General features: G+C 35.3%; 1 protein-coding gene across 1 annotated transcript; it reads right to left on the bottom strand.

Moving 5' to 3' along the window:
- Positions 1-8831: 8831 nt before the first annotated feature.
- On the bottom strand, positions 8832-15928 carry LOC106086647 (cullin-2). Its single transcript, XM_013251433.2, has 9 exons — positions 15822-15928; positions 15455-15592; positions 14689-15375; positions 11389-12004; positions 11201-11318; positions 11008-11117; positions 10566-10934; positions 10383-10496; positions 8832-9312 (listed from the first exon to the last, which is right to left on the bottom strand). The coding sequence occupies exons 2-9, from the start codon at positions 15571-15573 to the stop codon at positions 9181-9183; spliced, it is 2265 nt and encodes a 754-aa protein (XP_013106887.1). The 5' UTR covers positions 15574-15592; positions 15822-15928; the 3' UTR covers positions 8832-9180.
- Positions 15929-22568: the final 6640 nt, after the last annotated feature.

The following is a 22568-nucleotide window of genomic DNA, read 5'->3' on the forward strand; positions in this document are numbered from 1 at the left end:
AGGTGACAAATTGGTTTATTAAAATGAGATATGTATGTATGTATGTATAGAAACAGGGGTTTAATATGTGGATAGAAAAATAATTGCTGTTGTTGTTTGCTAGGCGCATAACAAAAAGTTTGTCAAATTTTGTTATATCCTTGAGGGGAATATTGTATTTTGGGCTAAGTCAGGTGTTAATAGTATTGTAATTTGCAATCTGAGTCACTTAGACAAGTTTTAGATAATTGATGATTATCTAGCGCAAAAGAGTGACAGGCCGAGAGAAGGAGCCATTCGTCGCATCCGCAGTCTTCGGCCGATGATCAACCAGTACAATTCGTAAATAGTGAAATGCTCCGTACGGAGTAGCTATCGCGAACAATCAGCGGTATCGCCACCTCCACATTTTCATGTGGGTGAGCAATTTCGTTCCGGTCCAAAGAACCGATCTGTTTTCTGGACTCGTTTTCACTTTATAATGCACTGAAAACGGCGCGTTTTGCTAATTTGTGTACAAACTACAGATCACAATTTTCATCCGATCGTTTTCAAATTTGGTACAGGCATGTTTTACGGCCTAGAGACGAAGCCTATTGAAATTGAAAAAAATCGGATCAGATCTGGATATAGCTCCCATATATATGTACATCCGATTTGCAGTAATAATGCAATAAAAGGTAATTTTTAACCGATTCCGAGGAAGGATTTTCTTATGACTTTCGACATTGTTGGCGAATTTTATAGAAATCTGTTCTGATTTAGATATAGCTCTCATATATATATATATATAGCCCGATTTTCACTCCAAGAGCCACTGCAAGCGCATTTATTGACCAATCTTGCCAAAATGCTTTGTACAACAACGCTTTCCTCGACGACTACCACAATATCTGAGAAGTTTGCTCAAAATCGGTTTAGATTTAGATATAGCTCCCATATATATGTTCGTCAGATTTGAACATGTGCTCGAAATGTGATACGGATTGATTCATAACCTATCTGAAAATATGCGCCGAGGTCCATCAAAATTGGTTTAGAATTGGATATAGCCCCACATTGTACTTATAGGGTAGGTGTAGGGTATTATACAATCGGCACCGCCCGACTTTTGCCCTTCCTTACTGGGTTTTTATAGACATGTGTACACATGTATATTCGATTAAATAAAAGCTGAATTTAATCGAAAAAGTTTAATATTTATTCCTATATCCATTTGTTATATTAAATTTTTCGTACGTATCAAACGAGTTGATATTTTTGAAATTGAATATGACATGTCTGATCCTGTAATGGCCCTGAATAATGTAAACAAATCAAATATCTTGCCAAAAAATTGATAAAATAAACAAAATTTAATACTATGTTTGCTATGACTTTTTTTTGCTTAACTCGTTGGGAAAACATCTATTATGTTGATATGTTTTCCAAAACGAGTTCAGCAAAACAAGTCAGTGTAAACATAGCATTGGACCATTACCAACAACAGCAATTGTTTTTGTCAACGCAGTTTTTGTAAGGAACGCAGTTAACAGTAAATATGATTTAATTAGTTATCAACTTAATAAATATATACGATAGCAAAAGAAATATTTAGAAATGGCCATAGTACATAGAGAGAAAAAAAATGTGCGTTTTGAAATGTAATACCGGAACGAGCTACATACACGAAGATTTTAATCAAAGATAACGGAGTGTAGTGTAGAAAAGGAGAGAAAAACAAACCTTAAAGAAAACTAAAAAACTTTGAGTCTTACTTTACTTAATGGATCGCGAGAGTGTGAATGTTTTTGCAAAATAATTTCAAAACTATACGCTTCAAGAAGCAAACCTTGCCAAGAAGTACTCAAATGATGAATACATTTTTAATTAGATAAGAATTTTGAAACAATTTTTGCCGATTGTTTTGCTTAACACATTCATCATATATCGACTGAACGACCATTGGGCTTTATAATTATTATAGAATTAAAAGTTCATTTACAAATATTTTTATGATAGATTTTGCACATTTTTAAACAGTTTATATACCCCGAATTTACTACGGAGTAAACTAATAGGTTTTAAAAATCAAATGGCGGACGAAGGAAGATGAAAGGATTTTTTTAACAATAATAACATCCTTCGGTCCATACGGTCAACAGCTATTCAAGGCGATAGTATAGTCGGCCCCCATGCCGATTGGACAACAAGTAATTCTTAATTGTTTTTGTTGAGAATAATAAGACACTTGAATGTATTTTTGCCGAATAATATGTAGTATTATTATTTAACAAAAAAAAAAAATAAAAATGAAGAAATTCAGGTAACAAAAAAAGGAAAAATTAACAAAAACACAGTTGTTTCAAAAACATCCAATTTTTAGAGAAATAAACTGTAGCGTAAAACAGAAAGATGACGAAGAACATTTTATATAAACAAAATAATTAAAAAAAAACAAATAAAAATTGCCAATATTAATTATTGCTTTAATTGATTAAAAAGATTAACCAAATAACTAGTCGTTGATATAAAACTTTAAGAAAAATGATATTTATTAAAAAAAACTACATTATAAATTATTTTAGCAAGAAAATAAGAAAACAAAATCGAATTAAGGATTGAATTAAAGAAAATCACTTTTTTCACCCCCAAAACAAAAAAATAAAACATAAACTAACAATAAATAAACAAGAGAATCCCCCAAAAACAAGAGATCTATAAAAAAGGCATACCTCATTGAGAGAGACGATGATAATAAAATAAAATGCATTTATTAATTAATAAACAAAATCTTACATGAGAAAATTTAATAATGTAAATGCAATCTTATTAAAAAATTAAAAAAAAACACACACACACTCACACAAATAGCAAAAAAGGCTAGCCATGGATCTCAAACTCTCTCTGGTCTAAACTAAATCAACTTTAGAGTTTAGTTTCCCTTTAATTTAGTTTGCACTTTCCAAAAATAAATGAGAATAATTGTAACTCACTCATCTCAAGAAAAATCTCTACCTTCCACACATACACACCAACACTGACACACAACAAAAAACTACATTTGGAATTAAAACGTACATACTGCATTTTTAACTACCACACACACAAACACACACAATTTTGAAAATCTTATATTTAATAACACAAAATTATGAAAACTAATAAATTCTTCATAGAACATATTTTGACCCCATTGTCGTTGTCATAAATATCATCGTCTTATTCTTCTTCTTTGTACTACATTGAAGCAAGAGGTGAAACATGCATGTGGTTTTATATTTACATATATATATACATAGGTATAGTAACAAAACGAATAGAAAACAAAATTGAGGAATTTATTTATTACTCACCAAATCGCAGACAGTGACAATTTTTAAACAGTGCTCACTTTTTTCTACATTTTCCCTACATCAATTGGAAAATGGGAATTATTTTAACCGTTGCCGAAAAGTATTATTTTGAAAATCCAGATGAGTCCTATAACCCCAACTACACATGTGATCGAGTGAGACCGTTAGAAAACAAATCGTTGAAGAAAAATTACAGCTTTACCGTTATCGAAATTAAAAAATACTTTCCCAAATGGAGATTATTATCGATAGCGAAATGAGATATTAGGTCTGTTCGTGTACTTTTCCAGTAAAAAGTTTGCACAAATTTTTGGGTACATAAGCATACTTTTTACATGGCACATTGTGATCTTACTTCAGCTGGTAAACGATCGATAATCGCAATATTCGATATTTCTAATAATTTATATAGATACTATTATTAATTTCCCAGCATCTATATTTCAAATGAAAATTAGAAGTAAAAATCATGAGGTCTATTAATTTAGAAGCAATATCAATGCACAGACCAAATAAATTAATAAAGTCAGTTGGAAGTGATGAGAGAAATCATTGTACAAAAGTTTAGCCCAATCTAATGAAAATTGTTCCCTCTAATGTCTGGTACTATGTTCGTTTTTCAATGGTGAAAAAACATTTTTTTCTTTTTTTAAACTCTAAACAAATCTCAATGATAACATAATAATTTGTGAAAATTTCTTCATAAGTAATGAGGGAATGTCATATTGAATGAAAAAAGCGAGTTATTTTGCTTCAAAATCTATTATCTAAAAAAAAAGTAATCAGGAAAAAATTTCGCTAAAAGCGAACATAGTACCACCCTTAATCATATATGATACATTCAATGTAGGATCGCTTACGGCGCTATTACACGGCATGTATATGTCTTTTGACATGTCACTTTTTGTGTTCACATGTAATTGATAATGTTAGGCAAAATTGTATTTACATAGGATTCATCATTTTTAATACCACACCCGAATGTTATTTTCGTTTGATATAACCTAAAAATTTGAGCAAAATCAGAGTAATTATTGTTAAAGTTGTGAGAAAGCTGGTTAAATCATAAATTTGTAAAAATAATTTAATTTGGGGTTGCTTTCATTCGACTGACAACAAAAACAGCAAATTTCTTGATGTTTTTGTCAGAAGGTATAAAGCACACTCTAATCGAAAAAAATTACATGTGCTATTTTGAAAAGTGATTCTCAAAGAACGAACGAAACTTACATCGTTTGTATATCACGACATGTACAACTCAACATGTGCTAATTTTGAGCCTTTATGTTGTGTCGAGTTTTGCCGATGCTATCGATAATCCGACAAAAAAAACTATCGATAGTTTCTTTTCTTTGATTTTATTTAACTTTCCTTCTCTTTTGTAACTTAATAGCACGTTTACATTGAAATTTTTATGATCTGGATTTAATTAAATCCAAAAACAAAGCCTGTCCGTTTACACTGCGTTTTTTGGGATTTAAGTGACATACACAAACGTACTTGCGAAATTCGAAATACAAATCATTTCAATCGTAGTGTGAACGGGCTTCGTGGTTTAATTCCGTTTCGTAAATATTAATTGGATGATGGCTTATGTCCCTCTTTGATGGCACATCATGATCGTACTTATCGCGTGTACGTGTTGATTACATGTTTTGACAAAAACGGTACATCAATTTTTTCTTTTCTTTGATTTTATTTAATTTTTCATACTTTACTTCACATTTCTTAACCTTATTTGTGCATGTGTTTTTCAATATCTGTCAATTAATGATTACACATTTCTTTGTAAACGGTAATCCATAGACGTCATTCATCGAAAAAAAAAAATCAACAGATTTTTATTTTTCAACGATGATTGATGGTTATGTGTACATGTGACGAATACACGTTTGTTTTCACCAATACTATTACAATGACCATACATCAGATGTGCCATGTAAACTCATCATTACGAATGTAATTTGTCGAAAAGTTATCAACTTCGGAGAACAATAAATTGTTTGGCCAGGTATATTTTTCTCTATCTCAAAAATAAACAAAGCAAATGTTGTTTACAAAAGTTATTGCTAGCATAGACAGTTAATGAATAACAGATGTGTCAAGCGTCTATTTGTATGTTCGTATTTGCCATTTTTCATTGATTGATTACTCAATTATATTGGGTTGCCCAAAATTTTTCATATAGTCGGCGTTGACAAATTTTTTCACAGCTTGTGACTCTGTAATTGCATTCTTTCTTCTGTCAGTTATCAGCTGTTATTTGATTAAAGTTAATTCTAAGCTTTATTAAAAATGCATTTACTTTCATTTAAAAAAAACCAATTACTTTTTGGGCAACCCAATAATTTATTGTCTGTGATTACTAATAACAAAATAAATAAAACACGTTTTAACATCTCCTAGCTAACCCGAACATTAATTTATCGTGAGGATAAACTTCTTGTTAGCAAATTTGGCTTTCTCATACACTTTTAAGGTAAATTGAAGATATGGCTACATTACGCATCGATCGGCAATTAGAGTTTTCGCGTACTCAAAAATTTGCACTAACTTTAACGGAATGTCTTTCCTTTTTTAGTAAAAGAGATGGTGAGAGCGAAAAACGTTTGAAGAGTTTTGTTAACGAAAAGTTTGCAAATTTCTTCTGTTTGTTTTTTCCCGCAGAAGTTTCTTACTCTTTTGCAAATTTTCATTGGCAAATTGTTACTGGAAAAGTACGCGAACACAACTTTATATTATACAGCAATCGGTAAACAAAACGGGACGATAAGTCGCTAATCGGCACCCAAGGCGGTTTTAAAAAGGTGGTTTCACGCAAACAGCTGCTAACAGCGGTCAGTTTTGACGGTATTAAGATGACAGATTTTTGTTTGCGTTCTCTTTGTTGTTATCTTTTTTTCTTGCATATTCTTTGCTCAGGTACGCACGCGTATATACCCACGCACACAAATTTCTTTGCATGTGTGTGCAAAACGTCGATCAGCTTGATGTCAAAAAAGCGGATTGCACCATATGATTTGTGGTTGTTGTAATGAGACCAAATTGTTTCGCCATGACGCACACACACAAATATCTTTGTGTGAGTGTTGGCAAAACGGCAAGTATTGGCGCAAGCATTTAAGCTATTGGTGAGAGAAGAGAAATCGGTCTTCATGGTTCTCTCTTGCTCCAATCCTTTCCTGGCTTCAGTAACGGGATCACTTTGTTTATTTTCCAGAAATTTTCTTTGAAGACAAAATTTCAATGACATTTTTTCAAGGCAAAGTTTTAATAAAGTTTTCTTTAAAAAACAAATGTGTTTTTTAGTGAAATTTTCTTTTAAGAAGAAATTTAATAAAATTTTTTCTGAGATAAAATTTCAATTAAATATTTTCTAAAGGGAAAATTTCTCTAAAGACAAAAATTTCAATGGAATTTTCTCTGAGAGCTGGTATTTTATTCTGCTATCGGAATAATCGCGGAAATTTTTAATAGTTACGAGGACGGAATTTGACAGCAATCTAATGTTTTTGCTGCCATACGAAAACATGTATTTTTTATCTGTACTTATTGTTTTCTCTATTCAATTTAGTTTTTCGCAAATAAATAAAAGAAAAACGAGCCATTAAATCCAATAAAACATACAAAAATAATGCCGGCAATGGTTTCAAGTGTGGACACTTTGATTTTTTTTTTTGCCTTTTTCCTTACTGGCAGTTGCCCAACAACAAAATATTGAGTGCACTATCTGCCAAAATCAGTGATTACTGCAACTCTGATTTTGTTTGCGCCATTTTTCGTTGTTTGTGTGTGTTATGGTTTCAAGGCGGATTTAACAAGGTGGTCTCACGCGAACTGGTTTTTGGTGGACGGTGTTAAGGTGTCAGAAATTTGTATGCATTCTCTTTGTTGTCATCTTTCTCGCATATTCTCTGCTCATGTATGCACTCAAATTTCTTTGTGTGTGTCGGCAAATCGCCGATCAGCTTGATGGCACAATATGATTTGTGGTTGTTGTACAAATGAGACCATCTTCAATTGTTTCGCCATGGGTTCTTAACTGTTAAACACACACACAACGAAAACTAGTTGACAGATAGTGCACTTTGCGAGAAAAAATTGTGCTCAGCTGTTTACGATACACTACCTGGTAATTATGTCATGCTATAAGCAGATTACTACCTTTCCGCCTATTTTTATTCAACGTTTCGCCTACGTTTTTTCCGCATTCCGCTTGAAAAGCTGAACAGAATATTCAATTAAAGACAACATTTGAATGACATTTTCTCTAAAGACAAAATTTTCCTTAAAAGACGACATTTGAATGGAATGACAAAATTTCAATAGAATTTTTTCTAAAAACAACATTTCAATGAAAGTTTCTCTGAAGACACATTTTCTAAAAAAAATCCTTAATTTAAAAAGGAAAAAATTTTTATATAAATTTCCGATTTAAAAACTAATTACAGAAAGGTTATTACAAGATCACGTAAGAGGTAAATCGACGCCCAAGAACAAATAAACTCAAAATTTCAATGAAATTTTGACTAAAGACATAATTTGTAAAAATTTCAAATATTTTTTTAAGGTAAAAATTAAAAAAGCAATGTTTCTAGTGGATCGACACCCGAGGACTAAAAAGAAAAATGGAAGGAAAAAAGTTTATGAATAGAAAAGAGAATAACTAGTGCCACCTTAGAGAGAAAATAAATAAATATTAATTTAAAGCAGAAACGTAGAGGGAAATCAGTGACATGAACAAATTGCAAGTTAAGTTTAACCTTTTTTATTATTATTATTAATAATATATTGTAATAGGTACTATATATAGTATATTTATATATAAAAAAGTTAATATTTATTTATAGCATTCTCATAATTTTCTCATAATAAAAACACATATTTAATATGTAGTACTACTACTCTTCTACTTAATTTCAAAAAACAAAAAAAAAACTGAAATGAATATTCAAATTCATAACCAACGGAATTATTTTCTTTACGTTATAACTCTCATATTATCTATACACATTCATCCACAAAATTTGTAGTTTCTTGTTTTTCTTTTGGAGAATCTCTTTATAACATTGATCCCTTTTAAAGATCAATCTTTATATATAAATAATAATAATGAAAATATCTATTTAAACACAAAAAAGCATTGATAATTCCATGATTGATTAAGTAATTGATAATAGTCATTAAAAAAAAATTAAAATTAAAAACAAAACAAAAATAAGACAAAAAGCAAACCGACAAAATAAATGCAAACACTTATAGATTTTTTTGCGTCTTTTATTTATTGGTTTCAATAATCTTGAACTAAAAAAATATAATTATCATGATGATAAAGGGTTTTTTTTTCTTATAAACAATATAATTTTCCAAACAACAAAAGGATCATATAAATATGTTTTTTTTATTTAGTTAATTTAAATAAAAAGGGAGGAGTTTGTTGCTGTTGTTGTTTTCACTTTGATATTTTAGCTCCACCCACATAAGGGGTAAAGAGAACAATGAGAGTTTCTTTATTAAAACAAAAAAAAAAACACTAAATAAATAGTCCACCAAATTTGTACCAGCCAAAGAATAGTAAAAAAAAAAACAAATAAAAATTATGAACGCGACTGGTTTTATAGGCGGGAGCTTCAACTGCTAAATAGGCAATGCAATGCACAACAATCATACGACAACTTTGCAACTTTTTATCTTAGTTGTTGCTGAACCAAATAGACAAGAAAATTTGAGAAGATTGTTTTTTTTGTTTAAATTCTGTTTTGCTTTGTTACAACATGTGCTGGGAAGGTTTATCTTGTGGTGGTGGTGGTTACGGTGGCCAGATGCTACCCATTCATCAATTATGGATATGCTGGTGGACAGCAAATTAGGCTACATAACTGTATTCATCACCCGAATTAGGGGTACGCTCTATATACTGCTTATCAATCAATGATTCAATGCACTTCTTGATAATTGTGATGCTAGGGGTGAAACTTACATTCGATTGGGAAAGTATCTGGAAAAAAGAGAAAAAACTATTGTTGTAATCAAAAACAAGTAACAAACGGGCAGGAAAGTTGATTGGATACCATTGATATCATGTTCAATACGTTTCATGTATAGATATTATTAAATGATCAAGGGTTTTATAAATGCGAGTTTGTGGCACATATTACCAAAGAGGGTAAAAAAGAAGAAGAGTGGGTTTCTGCTTTGTCTTCCCCATATCGTAAAATAACTCGCGTTAAAGACACAACCTGTTCGATGTATTCCAATTGGATTCACATTGGGGGTTGCAACATTTTCGTGGTTTTCTGATTCTGATTTTTCGGATTGACCCGATGAATTTCTTCATCGGCAAGGGCTGCCGCCTCAGTGTACCACACACTGCTACTACAACAACAACAACCTATAACATGGCCGCAGGTTGTACGCGCCGTATTCATCCGATGGAGTCCTTTATCGGCAAGGGCTGTCGCCTCAGTGCACATTGCTACAACAACAACCTACATCTGTAAGAAATATCTTTGCAAAATTTCAACCGGATATCTATATTTAGATATCGTGGTTTCGTCAGACGTAGAGACGAAATGACATGGCCCGATCGACAAAGAAGACGACAAAGACTATATGTACTTTTTGGGTCGCAAACCAATATTGGAGAATATAGGCGACGTATGAACCACGAGTTGTATAACGACGATAGCATAGTTACACGCATCAAAATACAACGGCTGCGTTAGCTTGGTCAAGTTGTCAGAATAGATGAAGAAGCTCGAGCAAAGAAGTCTTTTGAAGGCAAAAGACGGTGGTACACCCAAACCGAAAAGACCAAAAGGCCGATAGAAAGATCAAGTGATGGGAGACACCTCGAAACATGATGTCAGAGATTTTAGAATGAGCGCAGAAGATCGAGGCGCTTGGAACGCTATATTCTATCATAGCCAATCAAAGTAAAGTAAACCAATATTGTTACAAACGGAATGTCTAGATTAGTCGTGGTGGTTATGAAAAGGATATTCTATCAAACTCCTCAGGGCTTTAAAGCCTCACAGCAATTAAAAAAAATAAATCGAAATTATTTACCTCCTGTATTAAAGCGTTGTGTTTAAGAACTTTACGAGATTTCATTATCCGAACTATAGCAGCCTGAAGGTATAATTTACGATCTTCATCCACAGCATTTATTGTGTGCTCAACCTGGAAATATGAAAAGTTAAGTTTTTTTTTTAACCTCAAAAAACAATTTCTTTTATACTTTTCACTTACCTCTTGAGGTGTTTCCTTTTGCAAGGCTGAGGTTATCTTAAATTTGGTGCGCTTATTTGAATAGTCTAAATTCAATTCAATTTTTGTATTATCTTCTAGGTTTTCACTACTAGCCACCAAAATCTTTGACTCCAACAGAGATTGCATATGTTTTTGGAAGGTTTCCGCATTAAGTTGTAGGGTCGTTTGGATTTCTTTGCAGGTCATTGAATCGCAGGTTTCGAAAAGTAATAACATGGCCATTTGATACGTTTGCATGGTCACTATGTAGGTCTTCTTCAAATAACCCAGTTTGAGTTCACCATGACACATGTGGTGTAACCACGTAAGTTTTCGGCCGCTAAATGAATTGTGATAGAATTTTTCAAACTATGTTTTGGGAGAAATAAAAGAGAAGACTTATAAATTATTTGTGTCTACAGAAAAACTTTCGATAACTTACAGATCTTATAGCTTTTTCGAATTCTTGGGGTACCGCAAAGGGTATAACAACCTGTGTGGGTCCTAACGGCCAGGCGCCGGCTTGTAGCACTTTTATGGATAAGTTAATGCCTGAGTTGGGGTGGGGGTTAAAGAAAAAAGAACTGTCTGTTAACTCAATTCACACAAACGGCATATGTAGAAAGAAGGCTTACCCACGTCGATGCTTTCTTGTTTCAGATAATTATTGAATTTGTTATTTAGATCGGCTGATACGGAAATATCGGTAAACATGCGATGTAGCTTGTTGGTGAATTCATAGCCACAGGCTTGCTGAAAATATAAAACGAATACATTGATAATGAGAACATATGGGGTATGGAGTCTGGTATAAACCACTTGCCTTTAAACGATTAATCATGGCCTCTTCGGCATCCATACTTTGCGATTGTTCATGTATTAATCGTTTTGCCAACAAACGACTATAGAATTTCTGATAGACATCCTTATCTTCAATATACTTGAAGATGGTTATATTATTGGTCAACTTTTGATCTATTTCGGCCTCTGAAGTTTTGGACTTCTTGAGCAGGGTATCACAGTACTTGGCCACATATTCGGCACTGCGGCAGGGTAGTTTATCACTTGGTCGGCGATTTATAACACTAGCACATGCCTTATCCAATGCACTCAAAAACAATGGATCATTTTCGAAGACTTCGCCTATTAGTTGCGTATATTTGTGATGGACCTTCAGCATGTCCTCAACAAATTGTATGTGAATATTTTCCCCCTTCAGTGTGGAAATCGTTTCCAAGCCCTCATTCTTAATATGGTCCAAAAAGGTCTGTATGAGAATGCCTTTCAGGTGGTCGGGTATGGGTTTTAGGATAATATACATATTGCGCAGATCTTTAAGGTTTTCTTGGGATACCATTTGCTTGCATTCCGAGTACAGGAATTCAAGTCTTTCGTTGATGAACTTTTCCTCACACTGTTTACGCAGCTTGGGCAAGGAGCTGAAAAAGATAAAAATGATGAATTACGAAATAAGAACAGAATGTGGTTGAAAAAATATTTCAAACATGATTTTAGTTTATTATGGTTGCCGATCATGGCTGGTTAATGAATTATATTTACGTTATTTCTCCCAAATGGGAGTGAGTCAAGCTAATGACCATGAGAAAAAATATAACCAGAAATTGAAGGATTACTGAAAAATAAATTAAAATTTTTTAGGAAAAACATACCATAAATCTTCTCATATGGTACTTTAAAAAACTGACCAAAACCAACAAAATCACATGAATTTGCTTTTATTCTGGACAGAAAAATGTATAACTAGAACATCTACTGAAAGCTGATAAAATGTTTGTTTTCATTGAACAAAATGCGGGTATAATGTGTGAATAAAATGTGACAGCATAGAGATAATGTGAACCTTATTTTTACTACCAAATGCTGCTGCAGAGAAATGTTTTGGTAAAAAAAATTTGAAGTCTACATTATAGACGAATATTAACTAGATGTCTTATCGTTTTCTTTGAAAAATGGCTTTGAGTTGCAGCTTTTAAAAATCTGAAGTTTTCTTTGGCTTCTTTCTTTAGAAAAGTGAGAAGAAGGAAATGAGAGATCCATTTGCATCTCCGATCATTGGGCTCGTCTCGAAAGAGAAACAAACAAACATTTTAAAATTTAATGATATTCGTCCTAACAGTCAAAACTTGAAAAATGAAAAAAAAAAAAAATCGGCAGAACCCGGCCGGGTCTCGAACCTGGGCATACGGAGCAGCAACGAGAGCTGTTGCCGTTGTCTAGCGTTCGAAGCCATCGATACAACTTCCAACAGATGCACAGAATCATGTGTAGTACGGAACAAGTGTAATTTGCCACAGACTAAATGTGTCATTACACAAAAATACATGCATTTGGAAAAAGTACAGCTAATAGACAGGGTTGTCGAGCGTGGTTAATGTGGTAATTGTATCATAGATGCGTTTTCGCTATTAATATGATTCGAATACAACATACCAACGCACGGCCCTTGAAGCCATCACACATAATATGGTTGAAAAGTCTTCTAACCAAAGACGAAACGCGTCCCTTAGTGGTTGGTGTGTGTTGCTATCTTTGGCTTTCCTTTTCCTTTTGCACCTCCGATCATTGAGCTCGTCTCGAAAGAGAAACAAACAAAACTTGTAAAATTTAATGATCTTCACCCTAAAAGGTAAAAAACTTGAAAATTGAAAAGAATACAAAAACTTTGATAAACACAAGTAAATTAACAAAATAATGTTAACAGCAAAGCGCAAACATTTTTTGTGAAAATAATTTAATTGTGGCTAAATCATTTTTTTTCTTCATTCACAACAAGTTCTGAATCACCCGGTTTTGGTTCTACTCCTTGAAATTCCCTTAAATTCCATAGATTATTTCTAATGATTGCAACTGAAGATTTTTAAGAGTCGGATGAGACATCTATGTGATGTAAGAGTCTATGGTCTAAACTGCCTGTTAAATCGGGCTTGACCAAGGAGAAAGCGCCCTTAACCTCACTGCAGGGGTTGTCCGCATTTTATGTAGTCCCAATGAAGAGGCATTCATTTCAGCTGCTTAAATTTCTGCTGGGATGCTGGGATTCATGACGTGTTAAGTTTGTGTCCCTCTATTAACTAGAGACCATACGACACACGTCACCTTTTCATCTATCCAGTCTGTCAAACTCGACTTTTTACCCAATCACTCTAAACGCAAACCAACGAAACTGCAATGCTCCTTGTTGACCACGTACAAAGCAGCAGCACGGTCTGTGGTAAGTTATGTAGCGCCAGTGTGGTCTCGTCAACTTTGTGACACGCAGATCTGTCAGAATGCCGGCCTCCGAACTGCGACGGGCTGTCTCCTCAGTTCTCATTTAGACCACCTCCATCTGGAGACAAAGATCCTACCAGTGCGAAGACACAACTACATGCTGTCTAAGCAATACCTTTTGGGCTGTTTTCGCAGAGACTATCCAGATCATCATCTTGTGGGTAGATATCCACCGCCCAGATACCTTAAGGTAGATCTACATGATCTAGAGCGTGAGGTTCAGCACTACAAGAGAGAACCTCTAGATAAAGCGGCATATCAATACAGGTCTAGACAACATTCAAGCAGACACGGTAGCAGATGCGGTAAAGGGATAACTTGTGAATGTAGTTCTTGGAGAACGACAGCCTCCCAATGCAACTGACCTCCCTCGGCAAACCAGGGTGGTTCTGGCTCAATAACGTTTCGGCAGATGCAGCCGTCTCAACTCCTGCAGAGCAAGGATTGATGTCGACGTGCAAGATGTATGTCCCGATTGTAACCAGGGACCGCACGATACACTTCACCTGTTTAACTGCCCAGCCAGACCCATTCGACTCGGACCCAGATCCCTGTGGACGCACCCCATCTTAGTCGCAAAGATCCTGGGTCTTGACACTCAACAGAATCAAGCAGATGAAAGATAGAACACAATAAACTGCTACAACAACAACTGCAATGCTCCTAGAACTGAACATTTAACGGGACATAGCAAACGAATTATGGATGGACGCACAGCAATGATACCACCAACTACCACACATATGTAAAATTCTCTCTTTTCTGGATTTTGAACACTTAAGCTCTATCAAATACCTTAAAGACAAGTTAAAAATATATAAAATATTCATACCTTGAGTGCAGCAATTTCTCAGCCCTTTTGTTCTCATCATCCAAAATCTTTATGACTTCCTCTATGTACTTGCTTACTGTGCACCGTTGAAGTAAAGCAGTGGCTTCCGCGGCATAAAATTCCCCACTAGCCAGCAAAAGTGGACATTCAAACCACCACTGATATAGTTGTAAAGAGCCAGTCTTATTATAGGCTTGAACATCCACAAAACTGTGCATAACACCTCTGATGATTTTGACACGTTCTTCATCTAGGGGTGGGTTGCCCATACGATCTGCTTTGATGTCCTTCAAAATATACTTCACCAGTTCGTCGTTCAACGGTTCAATCATTTTCGTACGCCATATATCAAGACCCAACTCGCCTATCTCCATTTGCTCGTAGGTCTCGGTGGTTAAGTTACCGTAGACAACATCAGCATCGGAAATTTTTTGTTTCTTGATATGCTGCTGATTTAAATACGAATACAAGCTATGTAGATCCTTAATACCTCTGCTGTACTCTGTCCATGCATCATAGTATCTTTTGATCAGATCGGGCTGATCACCCTCATTTGCATCAGAACCAGGAGGGTTTACTCGTGTTACCATCATATTTTCTACGTGGGCTCTTAGAAATTGTTTTGTCTCCTCATACAGGAGATCGGCAAAGGGTTCCGGATGAGCCACACAAAGGTTATAAACATTTCTGCATAAAAACGGTAACAAACAAGCACAATGTATAACGACTTACTTTTACCTGGGGTTTAAAAATGTTATATACTCACGTAAAACTAGTGTTCCAAACATTTTTTTGCACTTTGTCCAATTTGACTACAGCCTCCGCAGTACTTTTCAAGTCAGTCCAGATTTCATTAAAATCTACTTTCTTGGGTTTTAAGGACATTTTGTATGACTGTGCTGTCCTGCAAAAACAAATTATGAACAAATGATCGAGTTCAGCCGTACTTGAAGCAATGAAAGTAGTAGAAGGTTGACTAGCAGTAACCCCACAATCATCAAAACAAACCCTTTACACAACCCCAAAAATCAGACTTTTTTACAATGATAAAATCATCTTTTTTTTTGGAAAGTTTTTACTTATTAACAATAACCTTGGCACTGTTGTCTTTATCGTATTTCTCAATAAATTACCTTTGTTTTTGTTAAATTTTTAAAGATGAATTACTGGGAATTTATTGTTGAACCTCTATAAAAAATAATTAACAAATCATCGTAGGATATAAAAGTCGATTTTTGTCCAATCGATTATTCGACGTTTCGCATGAAACAGTCGAAAAGTCGAAGTACATATTTAGTGGATAAAAAAATTTGATTAATCGATTACTAAATCAAGTCATCGACTTGGGGCGACTGTCTTGATATTCGGGTTCGTTTACGTTTTTCGCTTGCAAGGTGGAACACTAAGTTTATTTAGTTTATATATTCGCAACAATAAAATTTTATAAATCAAATTTCTACTAATCGATTCAATAGTTATATTAATTAAATATTTTTAATATATAATAAAAATGCATAGGTCTGTTATTTGCATGTCGATAACTCGACAAGCCCAACCAAAAGTTTAAGGTCGGTTGTTGTTGTAGCAGTGCGTTGTATACTGAGGCGGCAACCCTTGCCGATGAAAGAATACATAGGATCAATTCGGTCAAACAGAATTTTCGTTTCCATAAGAAATGCATTGACATATCCTAAGCGAAATTTTCGATTTGCTTTGTGTTACAGGTATTGGCAGATTGGCTAACGAATGCATAGATTTTGTCACCATATGCTTGCTACCGAAAACTTCACTTGAAATGAATGCTGGCTCTTAAGGGTAGTTTGCATCTCTGGCGAAATTTCCGTTACCATAAGAAATGCATTGAGATTACCTAAGCGAGATGTTCGTTGCAAATACTATTACCGAAAACTTCGCTTGCAGGTACGTAGCTCAAATGATATGTTCTTTGTGTAACAGGGTGACATAAAAGGCATTGAAGAATTTTTTCTTGCCATTACGAATGAAAATTAATGTTTTGATAGGCCAATGCAAAATGAAATTAAGTTATCTGCAAATAAAAAGGATTAATTTTAGTACATATGTTCTTTGTTAGCCAAAAATTATTAAAATTCGGCCAAAATTATAAATCGATGTTTGTCGCCATCTTGAATTGTACACAACAATTTTTCAGTAGGGACAAAAATGTCTTGGCTGCAACCGAAAATTTCCCTAGAGGTGCATACTTAGTTTGAACGGGTTAAATTTCCATCAGTTTGGAATGCGTTATAGAAATTTACCGTAAGAGGTCGCTGAACTAGAAAGTAACTAAACACAGGGTAACCCAAACACAAGTGAGCACAGTAGTGCAAACGACATCGTTAATTAACGAAATTATCGGTTGAATTCACGATTAGGTTTTTTTCTGTAATCTATGGTTACAGATTTTAAATGTCGGTAAATGTTAACAAAAAATATCAATAAAAAGAAGTGTTTCAAAAACATTATTTTCATTTTTAATATGATGTCGGTGTAATTATTTATTAACAAAATTTTAAAGTTTTTTTCTATTAAATGATTTTTTTTTTATTTTTATTATACAAAATTTGTTGCTCTAGAACAACTCCAGCGCAGCACTCCGCCCTTATACGTTGCCTAGAAGGGAAAAAGGCTTGGCAGAGGATAAATATGCCGCCTAATATTGGAAAAATATGGTACGATGAAAGTGGCGGATGAGATGAATAAAATTCCAAGAGGGATAAAAATCCCTAAGCAGTGGCAGATGGAAGCTGTTTTGGAGCCAAGGACACGTAAATATTTTGGTCGTAGACAATGGACTATGGAACAGGGGCAAACTTCTCACATATCAATGAGTGCAGTCCGATTCAAGTTTAAGCAATGATAAGGAACGCCTTTTTAAAGCCGAGTCTGAAAGGCGTGCCTTTTTGGAGAAAAGTTTTTAAATGACATAGTACCTCACAAATATGGCGAGCATTAGGAGGGCATTCGGCGTCATAGGAGGACATCGTAACCACCGCTCTACGAGGGCTTCCATGTTGAAAAAAAGAGATTCATATTTTTTTCCAGTCAGAATTCAGAGCTACAGATAGTTCTTCAAAACATTTGGCGCGAAACACTTGACTACTCAGTTCATGAGTAAGAAATGAATTAACAGATTTTACGCAACCTGTTCCGGGTTTCAGGCATCAGAAGATGCCTGCCAAGAAGACCTAGAATGACACGAGATTTTCAAGATGTTTGGGATCTGGTTAAACTTCAAATGCAAATTTTGCCCATGAACATTCCACTAAGGAACAGGGGCAAACTTCTCACATATCAATCGCAGTGCGACACCTCTTTGGAGAGAAGTTCTACATGGCATAGTACCTCACAAATGTCGCCACCATTAGGAGGGGAAAACCACCGGTGAAAATTTTTTTTCTGATGGTCTCGCCAGGACTCGAACCCAGGCGTTCAGCTTCATAGGGGGACATGCTAACCTCTGCGCTACGGTGGCCTCCTGGTTAAACTTCACAAAAGGAAATTCACTGCTCTCGGTGAAGTAATGGAAGACAAGACTGAGGTGGAAGATAAACTTCTTGTCGTCTCTCCAGCCGCCTGTTTCCATAAACTGAGTTTTACCGTTTCTGAAGGCTGCTTTCAGTTCATCATAATTACTCATCAATTCCATCAAGAAGTACGCGATGTTTGGTGATATAGTCGATCCATTGAGCTTAGAGTTACGCTTGTCGTATCGGCAACAATCATCACATTTGATCCCCACGGTTGAACTCATTTAACACATTCTGGAGTCATTCTTCGATTGTTTGAGCTTTGCATCTTTAAGTTTGAGCGCAGTCAACTTAATTTCTTTGAATTCCTTCTTGTGGACCACGGCCTGATATTCAACGCTCTTGAGGAGTTTGCCGACAAAGTGCATGCTTCATTTCTCCAGATAAAGCGTGCTTACCAAGTACTGCTGGACCCGAGCTGATTCCTTGTATATAGCCTTCTGGATTTCTGACTGGCATGGGGCTGGGATTTCAATGCCCATAGGGAAAAGCTGTTGGCAGACCGTAGCTACTTCGTGGGACGACAGCTTTGAGCTTGTAACATGGCGTTTTGCAATACCTGTTGGGTTATGCTTCCTCTCAAGGCCTATCTGCACTTTTGTCGAATGAGTCCGTGCAACTTCTGAACAATCAAGTATCACTGAGTTGGTAAATGTGGAAACAGACGCTTCCATTGCCCTCTTTCGCTTGGATTGTATTTGCACCGGCAGGTTTGCCGCTGTAATAGCCTTTGCTCTCAACTTATAGTTTTTAGATTTCTCATATTTTTTGCACATTCATTCGCCTTTTACCTTGGTTATGCCAAACAATTCCTTCAATAAATCAAAGTTTTGTTTTTTTTTCTGTAACGCTCGTTGTCTTTCAGAAGTTTTGTTAGTTTTGCACAAATGCCTTGATCGGATATATGCGGGAAGTTCAATGTTTTGCTACATAGCGACTTAACTTCTATAGCAAATAGATCGATACTCTCTCTCTCTCCGTTCTTTGGCAGTGGACTTAAACAATTGAATCTTCTTGATGGTGCTTGAAACTGGGCTAGGTTCATTGTCAGGGTTTCCATGACATGTAGTGTATTGTATGTAGTTATTTATGAGTGGACACATCTTATTTTATGGTGGCTGTATACCTGAGTTGGAGGGCACCGTGGCGCAGAGGTTATCAGTTCTGCCTATGCCGACGAACTCCTGGATTCAAACCCAGCCGTGAACAACAGAAAAATTTTCAGCGGTGGTTATCCCCTTACTAATGTTGGCTACATTTTAAGGTACCCTGCCATGTTAAAACTTCTTTACCAAATGGTGTCGCTATGCGTTCGGACTCGGCAGAAAACAGGAGGTCCCTTATCAATGAGCTTAAAACTTTAATCGGACTGCACTCTTAATAGGAGAGAAGTATCCCCTGTTCCTTAATGCAATATTCATGGAAAATTTAGTGTAGTTTATAGGTAGCCAACGGAAAAACACACATCAATAGATAATTCACTTTCCTTTTTCTCCATAAATTGAATGTAAACGGAGTGGCTATAATATAAAATAGGTTTATTTGACAGTTCTATAAAGGAAATCTGTCAAATAAACTTTTTTTAAAGCTATATTAAGTAATTTGAATAAGCGTTTGTTTTTTGCGGCGAGATCTCGCAATATTTTTGAAGCAAAGCTTTTTCAAACGGATTTGTCAAATTAACAATTTTCACAGAGTCTGACTGGATTAAGGTTTAGGTTTAGCGATCAGCCGACATACAATTTTTTTAATTTTTGGCAGTACTTGGCATTGAGGATGTCAACTTATTCTCTTTTTATATTCATTCTTTGTTTACGTTTTCACCTATTTGATAACGTTTTCAATCGGCAGATTTGACATCCTTAATGATATTCATGGTGCCTATCCTCTTTATGTTTGAGCAAGTGACCTAACCTTCTATTACTGAATCCTGAGAGTCTGACGAGTTAAGGCCTGGTGTGATGCTACGTGACAGGGACTTCGGAGATAATACAGTTTGAAGGCTGGCGATAAAAGGAACGCCTATCGGAATTCGCTTTTCCGGGAGGGAGGAATGGGAAGCGAATACTGTGTTTGAAGAGAATGATACCTCGGTCTTTATAGATATTTCCAAGATGGAGACAGGGTCCGGATTGGGGCCATACTCCGACACACAAAATATCGGTACGTCGGTGAGACTGCCGGACTGTTATTTCGGGCGGAGCTCTGTGCCATAACGATACGCAAAGGAAATTCTGGGGAGTGATTTATAGTTTTCGAAATCAGTATACATATATAGCGGCCCTCAAGGCCATGGGTTCTAGGACAGTGAGGTCGAAATTTTTGGCGGTGTGTGTGGAATCCCTGAATAGTTTCATGATATAACATGGATTAGCGCTTATGACGGCGCCGTATTGGAGCTTACCACCTCCTCTCTTTTTGTAAGTTCTTTTTATCGCATATTTTTAATTTTTTTATTTTCTTTTCACCACAGGTCAGACGTGTGAACTCACCTTTTCATGGTGTGGTACCCATTCAACCGAAACTATTAACACTACATTGTGATAATTGCGCAAAGGAATTATAAAATAGGAGAAAAGCTGTTTTCTAAATTAAATTTTTGGTTTTGAAATGTATTTAAACTTCGAATTTTGTCAGAGGACACGAAAACGGAACGTTAAAATTTTGTTTTTACTGAATTCTACTTTTCCGTTACGGTCGACACACATAAGCCAAAACAAAACAGCTTACACGTTTTCCTACATTTGCGGTATGTTTACGAGAGCATAACCAGGCCTTTGTTTTGTCTACGAATATTGTTTAGACGGTACATACCTCTTACCGTTCGGGTCGCAATGTTTATCGTATTACAAATGTTAGCAAAAATTTGGTACAAGTCTTCTCCATTTTCAAAAGGTATGCCATTAATTCTCAGATAACAGGCAACCTGATTATTCTCAATTTTTTACTGATTTGATTTTTCACATCACTTAAGGTGCCATCGCACTACTAGTTCTTGTCTTATTACATGTAAAATTTTGCTATTGTTAAAGTTGCAACCATAGTGTTATATTTTTAATAAAACTTAGAATGAACTTTAATCAAATATACTTTTTTTACGCTTTTTTTCTAAAGCAAGCTAAAAGTAACAGCTGATAACTGACAGAAGAATGAATGCAATTATAGAGTCACAAGCTGTGAAAAAATTTGTCAAAGCCGAGTATATGAAAAATCCGCAAATACTTTTTGGGCAACCCAATACGAACAAAAATAACACATGAAAATCACTTATCAAAATATCACTGTTATTATTTTTTCAATTAGAGAGGTGCTCTATTCCTTCTGACAAAAACATTGAGAAATCTGCTGTTTTTGTTTTAAGTTGAATGAAAGCAATTTTGCCCACAGCTGTTGTAATTTTGTCAACCCTCTCATTAAGATTGACATATGTTTCATTAAGTTTGTAAATCTCATTCTTTATATCGCTCATGCTCTTATCTATGACCGCTAAGAGACGCGTTTTGTTTTCAGTTATAACTGCTTTTAAGAGCTCGGTTTGCATCTCAAATCTCTTATCAATTAACATTAACATTCAATGGGGAGAGTCGTAATTTAAGAGACGCGAAGTTTTGTTGACTCTTTCCTCAATTATGCTTATCCCCTCCCTCATTCGTTTTGGTGGCGACAACAGAGACACTCGAGGAAATGTATTGTTGTTGGATGAAGATACTATGTGTGTTCGTGTACACAAAAATTTGTGCAAATTTTTACAAATTGTTACTGAAAGTCGTTTGCGTATTTTTTTGCCACCAGAAGTAACTGGGTGAGTACGAGAGAGTAAGATAAATTTTGAGAGTTTGGCAATTGAGAGTTTGCAGGCAGCATCGAACAGCTGCCTTTTGAAAACCAGCTATTTAACTCACATAAAAAGCAAAAGAGACTAAACGTGATTCTTACTCTCCTGCTCGGTTCTTACCCGAACAGACCTATTATTTTCACTGATGGCACTTCAGACATGGGAGGTCACCGTAGCGCAGAGGTTAGCATGTTCACCTATGACGTTGAATGTCTGTGTTCGAATCCTGGCGAGACCAGCAGAAAAAAATTTTAAGCGGTGGTCCCCTTCTAATGCTGGCAACATTTGTGAGGTACTATGCCATGTAAAACTTCTCTCCAAAGCGGTGTCGCACTGCGGCACGCTGTTCGTACTTGGCTATAAAAAGGAGGCCCCTTGTCATTGAGCTTAAACTTGAATCGGACTGCACTCATTGATATGTGAGAAGTTTGTCCCTGTTTCTTAGTGGAATGTTCATGGGCAAAATTTGCAATTTGCACTTTAAATATATTCTGTCT

This window comes from Stomoxys calcitrans, chromosome 3 (assembly GCF_963082655.1).
Source record: "Stomoxys calcitrans chromosome 3, idStoCalc2.1, whole genome shotgun sequence".
NCBI classification, from domain to species: domain Eukaryota; kingdom Metazoa; phylum Arthropoda; class Insecta; order Diptera; family Muscidae; genus Stomoxys; species Stomoxys calcitrans.

What these genes read in the sequence shown, in the direction of transcription:
- LOC106086647 (XM_013251433.2), bottom strand. Translation starts at nt 15,573, where the DNA reads ATGTCCTTAAAACCCAAGAAAGTAGATTTTAATGAAATCTGGACTGAC. An exon ending in CCATGATTAATCGTTTAAAG is followed by an intron (nt 11,319 to 11,388) that starts GCAAGTGGTTTA and finishes TTATATTTTCAG; the next exon opens with CAAGCCTGTGGCTATGAATT. An exon ending in ACAACGCTTTAATACAGGAG is followed by an intron (nt 9,313 to 10,382) that starts GTAAATAATTTC and finishes TCTTTTTTCCAG; the next exon opens with ATACTTTCCCAATCGAATGT.